This window comes from Dipodomys ordii, unplaced genomic scaffold (assembly GCF_000151885.1).
Source record: "Dipodomys ordii isolate 6190 unplaced genomic scaffold, Dord_2.0 Scaffold91, whole genome shotgun sequence".
In the NCBI taxonomy this organism is placed as follows: Eukaryota; Metazoa; Chordata; class Mammalia; order Rodentia; family Heteromyidae; genus Dipodomys; species Dipodomys ordii.
Window position 1 is genome coordinate 4,313,113 of NW_012267307.1, and position 10,786 is coordinate 4,323,898.

At 45.2% G+C, this 10,786-nt stretch overlaps 1 protein-coding gene across 1 annotated transcript in view; it reads left to right on the forward strand.

The window, feature by feature from the left end:
• The window catches only part of Atp9b (ATPase, class II, type 9B), a 181,862-nt gene that overhangs the window by 141,017 nt on the left and 30,059 nt on the right, over positions 1-10,786 (forward strand). The window contains exons 14-17 of the mRNA XM_013026118.1: positions 4,601-4,762; positions 5,506-5,598; positions 8,482-8,565; positions 9,081-9,251. Coding sequence (XP_012881572.1) covers positions 4,601-4,762; positions 5,506-5,598; positions 8,482-8,565; positions 9,081-9,251 — 510 coding nt within the window. The remainder of the gene's footprint in view (positions 1-4,600; positions 4,763-5,505; positions 5,599-8,481; positions 8,566-9,080; positions 9,252-10,786) is intronic.

Genomic DNA, 10,786 nt, shown 5'->3' on the forward strand with positions numbered 1-10,786 from the left:
CACACACACACACACACACACCCTACCTCTCTCTCTTAAGCCAGTACACACACACACACACGCACGCACACACACACACACACACACACACACACCCTACCTCTCTCTCTCCCTCTCCCCATCCCCGTGCCCAAGTTGTAAAGTTCATTTTGGACCCATTGCCACAAAGAGATGTACTAGACTATCATTTTTAAGCCAGTGCACACACAAACACACACACCTCTCTCTCTCTCTCTCTCTCTCTCTCTCTCTCTCTCTCTTTCTCTCTCTTTCTCTCTCCCCATCCCCGTGCCCAAGTTGTAAAGTTCGTTTTGGACCCATTGCAACAAGGTGACGTACTAGACTATAATTTTTAAGCCAGTACTGTGATGTGTGGCTGTACTGTCCCATGGCCCATAGCCTGGAGTATGTGCAGATGCTGGGTAGGTACGTCTGGGTGCTCTGGCCTTACCTGCAGCACTAGGGAAGAAGATCACTGGGTTTCTAAATATGAAAGCTAATTATTTCACAGTGTTGTTCATGGCAAGATAATTATTCTTGACTTGGCATTCTGATATCTGATAGCTACAGTTTTATTTATTAATTTAAATGAAATTTGTATTTTGAAATAAGTTTGGGATGAAGAGAAATTCAGGCGCTGTACACGGTTACTGCTGCTTGAGAAAGCAGGTGTTTGAATTGTGTCCGGCAAGCAGGATTGCGGAATAAGCCAGTGGGGAGCAGGACCAGAGACAGCACAGAGGCTGATGAGGTGGCAGTGGAGATGCCCGTACTCGGCCCCGGCCCCTCGGTGGAGCACAGCTTGTGAGGGTTTCTGGTTCCGTTTCTGGTTCTGATTGGAGGCTTGGATCATCTGGTGGGTGAAGGCCCCTCTCATGTAGATCAGGGCTAGTTGTTTACTGCTCTGAAACTGCAAACAACACTTCATTTCACTTTCTGAGCACAGAGGAAGGACGTCGATTGAGGAAAGTTGTCTGAGTCCTTAATCCCTTATTCCTTCTTTTAAAGAAATACATTTCTGATTTTGTAACAAATGAAAATGTCAGGTCATTATAATTCCATTTTCAATTATGGTATTCTAGAACTGTTTTAGGTCACTTAGAGACAAACTGCAGTATGTCAACTTCTTTTTAAGTATCTGAAAATTATACATATAGGGGTTGGGAAGGTGGCTCAGTGGTAGAGCGCTTGCCTTGCATGCATGAGGCCCTGTGTTTGATTCCTCAGCACCACGTAAGCAAAAAGAAAAAAGCCGGAAGTGGGGCTGAGGCTCAAGTGGTAGAGCGCTAGCCTTGAGCTGAAGAGCTGAGGGACAGCGCCCAGGCCCAGAGTTCAGGCCCCACGACCGGACCCCCAAAAAAAAAATTATACATATAATTTGTAACTGTACTAACTTTAAACTGCCCTTTCTAAAACAATCCCCTCACTTACTGGAGTCCTCTTTACAAGACCCTGAGAGCTGTTTAGGAAGTGAAAGCCCGTAGGGAGCCAGCGTGGCATGTGAGGTGAGCACTGAGGGCCGTACCATTAGTAGCCTAGAGAAGGAAGCAGTGAGCTTCCCGGCCATAGCCCTGGACACCAGGCCCCACCTGTAGCCTGAGTGCCCTGGGAGGACCGGGGAGCTGCGCCCCACGGTGCCGCTCACCACGCACGCTGGGGACGCGGCGTTTAAGGTGAGAAAACAGCTATCTAGCCAAGATTCTGCAAGTCTTCTAGAAGCATTCTGCCCCTGAGTTTATGACTAGGTACTTAGAAAACTGACTTTAAAAGTGAATGCTGCTCTGTCTAGGAGTGCATGCAAAAGTGGCATCTATAGCAGGGTACACTCAGTGACAACTAGAAAGTGCTGGGCATCCCTCCAGGAGTCGACAGTGCTTTCTGTTTTTCTTGCAGGGGCCTGAAAGGTGTCCCCAGTCATGGTCTTTGTACAGGTGAAGAAACAGAGTTGAGTGCAGCTCTTTGAACTCACAATAGCGAGATAGAATTTAAATAGATTGAATTTACAATGTCCTTGAAATGGTTTGGATTACCGAAACTCAGGATAAAATATGAGTGTATAGATGGCGGTGAAACTTGAAGCAAAGATGAGCTCACCTGCTCACCTCGGAAAGGAAGGCTCTGCACTGACAGACAAGTCATATTCCTGGCAAGTGACAGATCCAGCCTCAGGACACCACGGAAGGAGGTTTGGATCTTGCTAGGCTGTGGTAACTTACACAGTCCCTGGTTCCCTGTGGGAGCTTTTTTTTTTTTTTTGATCATGGGGCCTGGGCGTTGTCCCTGAGCTCTTCAGTTTGAGGCAAGGGCTCTACCACATGAGCCACAGCTCCACTTCCAATTTTGTGTGTGGTTTATTGGAGATAAGAGTCTCATAGACTTCCCTGCCTCGGCTGGCTTTGGACCATGATCCTCACATGGTGCTCAGCCTCCTGAGTAGCTAGGAATTATAGGCGTGAGCCACTGGCGCCCAGCTTCTGTGGGTAGGTCACATAGGCACCTTGAGTGATGTTCTTTTACCTGATGACAGGTATTGTATATTATTATATCATGTTGTAACTAATGACCTGGAATGAAGTATCTTTTAAAAACCTTTTTTCCCTGAAAATGCTTATTGTCGTAAAATGTTATTAACTTAAAAATTATTCTAAAGAAGTAAGAATGGCAAATAAACACATGAGGAAATGCTCAACATCCCTGGCCATAAAGGAAATACAAATCAAAACAACTTTGAGCCAGGCACTGGTGGCCCACACCTGTAATCCTAGCTACTCAGGAGGCTGAGATCTGAAGATCTCAGTTGCACACCAGCCTAGACAAAAAAGTCCATGAGACTCTTGTCACCAATAAACTACTCAGAAAGAGCTGGAAGTGGGGCTGTGGCTCAAGTGTTAGAGTACTAGCCTTGAGCACAAAGAAGCTCAGGGACAGTGCCGTGGCCCTGAGTTTAAGCCCCAGGATCAAAAGAGAAAAAAAAAGAAGGAGGGAGGAAGGACGGAAGGAAGGAGGGAGGGGGGGAGGGAGGGAAGGAAGGGGAGGGGGAGGGGGGAGGGAGAAAATTGAGATTCCATCTCACCACAGTTAGATTGGCCAACATCAATAATTCAAACAACAGCAAATGCTGGGGTGATGTGGGGAGGGAAAAAACAAACAAACTTTTGAACTGCTGGTGGAAATGTAAACAAGAACAACCATACAGTTTGGAAGTTTCTGAAGAAACTAAACATACAGCTACCCCCAGTGACTCAGCCATACCACTCTTGGTCATCTACCCAGAACATCACTAGTCAGGATACAATAAAGACATACCTCCATATTGCACTTTTCACAATAGTCAAGTTATGGAAACAGTCTAGATGCCCTACAGTAGATGAGTGGATCCAAAAAATGTAGTACCTATACACAATGAACTTTTATATAGTCATTAGCATAGTATTTCCAGGGAAATGGATGGACCTAGAACAAACCAGGTTAAGTGAGGTAAACCAAGCTCAGAGAGACAAATGGCACATTTTCTCTCATGTGGAAGCTAAATAGAAAGTAGAACTGGATGTGATAACCTGTTTAGGTATGATAATGGATATGATAACCTGTACAGAACTGTAGGCATTCACACACAGACCATACTCTTATGGGGAGAATCCAAAGGTGTATCTCCTCTGAACATTTAAAATACTGTTTATCAAAATGAATTCCTAGAAATGGAAACTTTTTTTTTTATTAGTGGTGGTCATGAAGGTGTTTTTGATTTGGCTTCTTTGGAGGGAGGAAGTGGGGCCGTGATGGTGGGTGGGTGACTGAGTGCAGTCATGGTAGTCAGTAGACACTGTGGAACGTGAGTGATGTAACTTGTGGGCAGGGAGATGGAAACAGGGAAGGCAAAGAAAAGGGTGGTATTGTCCAAAATGACTTGAATCACTAGCTGAGTCATGAAATGGTAACCCTCTGCACAACACCTTAATAATAACAATGCAGCTACATTTTAAAATAAAAGTAAGTTATTCCTTCACTAATGATTAAGTTTCAATAACAAATGTAAATAAGAGTAGTTCCTGTTTCTTTGAGTATCTGTATTGCCAGGGAATTGGCTTACATCATCTCAGCTTTTAAGTGTGTTTTCCATTTCACAGAAGAGGAAAAGCAAATCTTGGCCAAGTCAATAGCTAGACACCAAGTTGCTGTTGTCAGACTCACAGCTCAGTGCTCAGAGCACAGCTGGATGTCTCTTTTGCTATATTGTCTCCTTTATATTTGCAGCTATTTTGTGTAGGTACATTAATGTAATGTCGATTAGTCAAACACTAATTTATCTCTTAGGAAAAATGTCAGGATAACAGATTCAAACTGTTGGCCTTTGACAGAACCTGTAGAATCCTGGAGTATCAACTGACGAGTGTAGGCTTCTGTGTGGATAGTGTGTGCTCCCTTCCTGGGATTAGCCTTCTGGTTCTGGGGAAATAGGCAACAGAAGGTCTGAGGCTCTATGCTTCTGTGTCCACCACACCTTGACGAGTTCTCTGTGTACTGGTGCGCTGTGTCACTGGATCCCCCCCACACACACACGTCCTAGGACATCAGGCCTCATGCACTGTGGTCTCCTCAGGTCGCGCTGGTACGCTGGACAGAGAGTGTCGGGCTCACTCTCATCAGCAGGGACCTCACATCTGTGCAGCTGAAGACACCTGGTGGCCAAGTCCTGACCTACTGCATCCTTCAGGTGTTCCCCTTCACCTCTGAGAGCAAGCGGATGGGCATCATTGTCAGGGTAGGCCTCCCGGACCATGTCAGTCAGGTCCTGCTCAGCCTTTTCACGTAGGAAAAAAAAAAAGGTGCTCAATTGGAGATAAGAGTCTCACAGACTTTCACAGGCATGTGAAAGGAAAGGAAAAGCTAGCTCTTGCTGCATGATGAATTTGCACATGAAGCATTTCACTGGGACTTAGATTTGAATGAAATGATAAGAATTCTTGAGGGAAAGTGAAATTATATGAAACCCTAAAAGAAAAGGGTTTCGAGCCTGGTGCTGGTGGTTCACACCTATAATCCTAGCTACTTAGGAAGCTGAGATCTGAGGATCACGGTTCAAAGCCGGCCCAGGCAGGAAAGTCTATGAGATTTTTATCTCCAGTTAAGCACCAGAAAACTGGAAGTGGGGTATGGCTCAACTGGTAGAGCACTCACCTTGAGCTGAAGAGCTCAGGGACAGCACCCAGGCCCAGAGTTCAAGCTCCATGAACAGCAAAAAAAAAAAAAAAATCTTAAGGAAAGCACTCCAGGAGCAGCACACACACACATGCACACGCACATACACATATACACACACACAAAGCATAGGAGTACACTGATCTTTATTATTATTATGCCATTCATACAGAAAAATATTCAAGTTACAGCAGAATCTACTCCCCAGGAATCCCTTTTTCCAGTTCCTTTTCTATTAGGCCAGCAGTTGCTTGTACAGAATGATGCATCCCAGCTGGTCCTGTGTTTATTTTCCCTCCACCACAGGACGAGTCCTCAGCAGAAATCACTTTTTATATGAAAGGTGCTGATGTTGCCATGTCCACCATCGTCCAGTACAATGATTGGCTAGAGGAGGAGGTAAGTGAGTTCTCAGCATTGTGCCAAATGTTTCACTGAAGTGTACTGAAGAGTGACAAAGTAGCATTTTTCCCCCATTTGTATATACTAGTATCTCTGGAGTAAGTTAAGACATTGAAATTTAATATCAGAAACTGATAGGCTATCCAGGTGCATTATTTTCCACTAAATTATGTTAAGTACTTAATAGTTCTTTTCATAAAGTAGGAAGTTTTAGTTAATTATAAACAGTTTGCTTCCTACAGAAATAACTGCCACTTTTCATGGCTGAATGTGTATGTCTGTATTTTATTAATACTGAAATAGCATTATCCATCATTTACTAGAGAATTCTACAATAAAACTATATGCATAAATAACCGAAGTTATACTTTACTTTCATATTGGCTTTGTAAACCCAATTAAAAACATTTTTAAGGTTTTAATTCAGGGCTAGGAAGGTGGCTCAGTGGTAGAGTGCTTGTCTTGCATGCATGAGGCCCTGAGTTCGATTCCTCACCACCACATAAACAGAAAAATTCAGAAGTGGCGCTGTGGCTCAAGTGGTCGAGCACTAGCCATGAGCTGAAGAGCTCAGAGATAACACCCAGGCCAAGAGTTCAAGACCCACAACTGACCAAAAAAAAAAAAAAAAGATTTTAATTCAAATATTAACTTAATAGTAATTTTTTTCTTTTTAGATCTAGAAATGTGGTACAAATACAAGCAATTCCTATATTAAGTACTCCCTAAATGAATGTGATTTCTGTTCAGCCTCGGGAGAGTCTATTTATTGTTGAGTTTTTGTGTCAATAGTTAGACTTAAGAATAAAACTAAGCTCAGTTGTAATTGTAAACATGTGCCCGAGTTACTACTGTGCTCTGAGCTCTGTCTCCACCTTAGACCTCAGTGATAACCTGTCAGCACGGTGGCCACGCTTGTTCAGGATGATGTCGGCATTAGAATCAATACCGCCCTCAAGGCATTTTGAATTCATCAGAGACAGGAATAAATTAAACTCCCTGCAGACCTAGTAAAATGCCATAAAATTACTTTTGGTCATAATGACATGGAATTAATTATAAAATACTTGTTTAATTTATTTATCTTTATGAGGTCAAATCAATAAATGTCTTGCAACAGACAGATAATGTCAGATTGTTTTCACAAAGATAGCTTCATTAAAAATCCTATGTATACGTATTTTCTCAGCTTTCTATTATTTTCCTTTCATAGATAATCCTTCTGACCCTTCACCAGTGTCTTTGTTATGATGCTGTCATAGTCTTTATTAAAAAACGTTGTAAAGCAGGTATAGGAGAACCACTTAAGTGGTTGTTCACGTGTGTCCCTTCAGGTTTCCTAAAACCTGGCCCATGTCTGTGAAGAGGCAGGGGTCAGCCCTGTAGGGATGTGTGGAAACATTTGCAAATGAAGGTCATGTGTTCAGCAGTGGAATGGGTCTCACTGGACAGTGCAAGTTAGATCTTGTAACAGGTTTCCAACTGCCCCAAGCAGGTTTACCCCAGTCTACAACCAGCCCTGTACCAGAGATAGCCCCTGCCTTCACACCATCACTCTCCTAAACTGTTGAGTTTTGCTTCTCTGGGGGGAGAATGTTATTACTGTCATCACTACAATGCATTCCCTTACGATGAATGTGATTAGCATTTTTCTTTCACACACCTACCAAATTCACTTCTGTTTTCTTACCACATGAATCAAGGCTCATCAGACTTGATTCTTCCTTCCCTGCCTAGTTAGTCCTGAACCACATAGCCAGATGCATGGGGCTCAGGGTCTGGCTGGGTCCCCCATGCCTCACCCCCAGTCTCACCTCTGCCCATACAAGGGTAGTGATGATCCCATATCGCATGAGCAGCCTGATTCCACAGACAGCAGAATACAGCAACAAGAGCAAAGTTGTGTGGCTCTTACTTTCTGCCAGACTCTGGTATTAGACAGCACACAAACCTGGTCCCTAAACAGCCCTGTTGGGGCAGTTTCTTGGTAAGTCTGGGGCAACAAGTTAAGTGTTTTACTCTGTAGGGGAATATAACTACATGCCAGCATGGTTCTCACATCCTCCATATTAGCTCACTGATCTACAGCCTGTGCCACCCCTTCTACTTCCTGATCTGTATATCCACAGACTTTCCGCCCTCTCCTGTGCCCACCTACCCATCCTCACCCACGCGGCTTCCAGGAGGCTTCCACATGCCACCTTCCTCCTGTCTCCTCACAGCTGCATCCCCCGGAAGGCATTTGCCAGCCCCGCCAGGCCTCTCTCCTACCCAGCTACTTTCAGTTTCCTTATTTTATCCAAATTCACAACTTCTTGTCACTCTCTGAAGCCCTTGGACTTCGTAAGCTTGTTGTGTGCTAGGCAGGTACTTGATCAAGTGTCCCAGCTCCAGAGAGTCTCCTTCCACTCAGCCCTACTGGGGCTGCGTGGTTGGCAAGATGGTCATGTTTCTGGAATAGCACTCTGCTAAAGGTGTATCTAACCGCTGTGTGCTCTGTGCTTTGCCTATGAATCCTTTTTTTCATGTATTTCATTTGTTATTGTTATAAAGTTGATATACAGTTACATAAGCCAGGTAAAGATTCTTTTTGGACAGTGTCACCCATTCCATCACTCTCTGTTTTTCCCTCTTCTCCTCCCCCACAAGTTGTATAGTTCATTTTCCACATAGTGTCCCGTGACTGTGCTTGCTCACCCTTTGTCCCTCCATCTCTGTGCTGGGTCTTCTCTCGAGGAGAGGTGACATGCAGCTGTGTTGTGCAGTCTGTTGTCTCATGGAGCCCAAGGGCCTCCAGGGAGATGAGGACAGGACAGCAGTGCTTGATAGGACTTGAAACTCCACCAGCATCTCCTGGATGATTGGTCCCTCCTCTTTCAGTGTGGGAACATGGCACGGGAGGGGCTTCGGACCCTTGTGGTGGCAAAAAGGACACTAACAGAAGAGCAGTATCAGGACTTTGAGGTAAGCAGCTTCCGCCAGCCATTCTCAGACTCACTTTCCCCACACAGAAGTGTGTCCTTCTCGTCCACCCTGCGGTTGTGGGGCTGCTGCCGCTGCTGCCACATGTAACTCTGTGGCCCCGCCCACTCCAGTTCCAGGGAAGGGAGTGTGTGTGTGTAGAAACCACCAGTTTTCATGCCCTTCGTGTGGGCCAAGCATCCTTCCTTCTCTCCTCAACATGCTTAGAGCAGAAATGGTTCACACTTGTCTGGTACATAGCTTGGGGGATATTTTCATAGACTAGTTTAGCACCCCTAGCCTCAAAATCTAAAATGCCCCAAATTATGAGACTTTTAGAGTTTCACGCCAGTGTGCCTGACATTGGAGCATTACAGATTTTCAGATGTAGTGATATTCAACCTGCATTGTGAATTGTCACCCAGGAAATGATTGTGCGCGCCCAGCAGAGTACATGCACAGTACATCCCTCTGTCCTAGAGCTGACACCATCCTCACGGTGTCTCCCTTCCCCCTAGAGCCGATACAGTCAAGCCAAACTGAGCATCCACGATCGGGCGCTGAAGGTGGCTGCAGTGGTGGAAAGCCTGGAGAGGGAGATGGAGCTGCTCTGCCTCACTGGGGTGGAGGACCAGCTGCAGGCCGATGTAAGACCCACGTTGGAGATGCTGCGGAACGCTGGAATCAAGGTAGTGCCTGGTGCTCCACCCTCAAAGCTGCAACCACTTGTTCTCATGACACTCCCGTAAGAAGTAAAGCTGAACAGAGCTTCGTAAGTGAAGCTGCATCCTACTCCCCACCTTCCCACCCTCTTTCCTAGTGCACCTCCAAGGGTGTCCCGTGGCCCTCCTTCAGACTTCCTTCTGCCTTCCTCTCCCACCCCCTGGGCCCTGTCCGCTCAGGGCAGCATTGTCTTTCTGAAGCAGGGCTCTGCTCCAGCCCTCCCAGGACACCTGCATCCCTGAGGCCTAGAGGCCCCTGGCTGGTGTGCCCAGGTTGTGGTTCAGCCACATGTTCTTTATTTTCTCCCAATCTCCATCAAGGTGGAGTATGAACGTTTTCCTATAGCAGTCCAGGCTGACCTGTGAGCTCTTTATCCTGTGTAGAGTAGGAGGACTCAGCCTCATGTGGGTGTTGAGCTTCGTTCACTGCTGGATCCTGCGTGTGCAGATTCACCTTGTACCCTGTGCTCCTGCTCATGGACAAAGGCAAATGTTAGGTCTTAAGGAAGTCAGGGTCCTGGTATGAAGCTGTAGGTATTTATAGTGATTGAGTATTAAATGGTGTCAGACTTCCATCTAAAGGACTAGACCTCATCTCTGCACCTCACAGAACTGACTGTAGATGCTGCTCTCAAGTAGAAGGTGAGCCAGATTTAATGTGCCTTAGTTTGCTCAGCAGTGACAGTGCTGTCTGGCTTTGCCATAGTGATGTCTGATTGTTTGGGGTGTGGTAATGCTGATTGGAATATGCTAATGACAACACAGAGTGGGAGTACTCAGATACGGAGCCCAGCCCAGCACGGCTGACTGTACCTGAGGGAATGATGAGTGTGACTGGGCTCTTCTGTCTCATGTCCCCAAAAGTGCATCCTTCCGTACAGTAGGTAAGGAGTCTGAGTCAAGTGATAATGAGAGTATTACTGGAAAAGTTTTGCTACTATATAACATAAATATTTTACTCTGTATTAAATGCTGTTTTATTCTTTTATGATGTAGGTATGTAAATGTGTGTATGTTCACATCTATTCAGGTTTTTTAATTTAATTTGGGTGATATACAGAGAAGTTATAGTTGCATACATAAAGTAGTGAGTACATTTCTTGTCGAGCTTGTTACCCCCCACCTCATTTTTCTCCCAGTTTCCCTCTCCCCGTCCCCCCTCAAGTTGTACAGTTCCATTCCAACATACTGTCTTGTGGGTATCACTGTTGCATTGGTTCCCCCTTTGTCCTTTGTCTCGCCATTTTGTTGTTCCCTTTCCCTTCCTTAATTCAAATACATGTATATACAACCCAGGGCACCAAAATCAAATACAGTGACAACAGGGGCTAAACTACAGGGGAAAAAACACAAAAGAAAAAAGAAATCACATAGTATATTAAAAACAACAGCTAAGAATAGCTGGGCACTGATGGCTCACACCTGTAATCCTATCTACTCAGGAGACTGAGATCTGAGGATCATGGTTCAAAGCCAGCCAGGGCAGGAACATCCTTGAGACT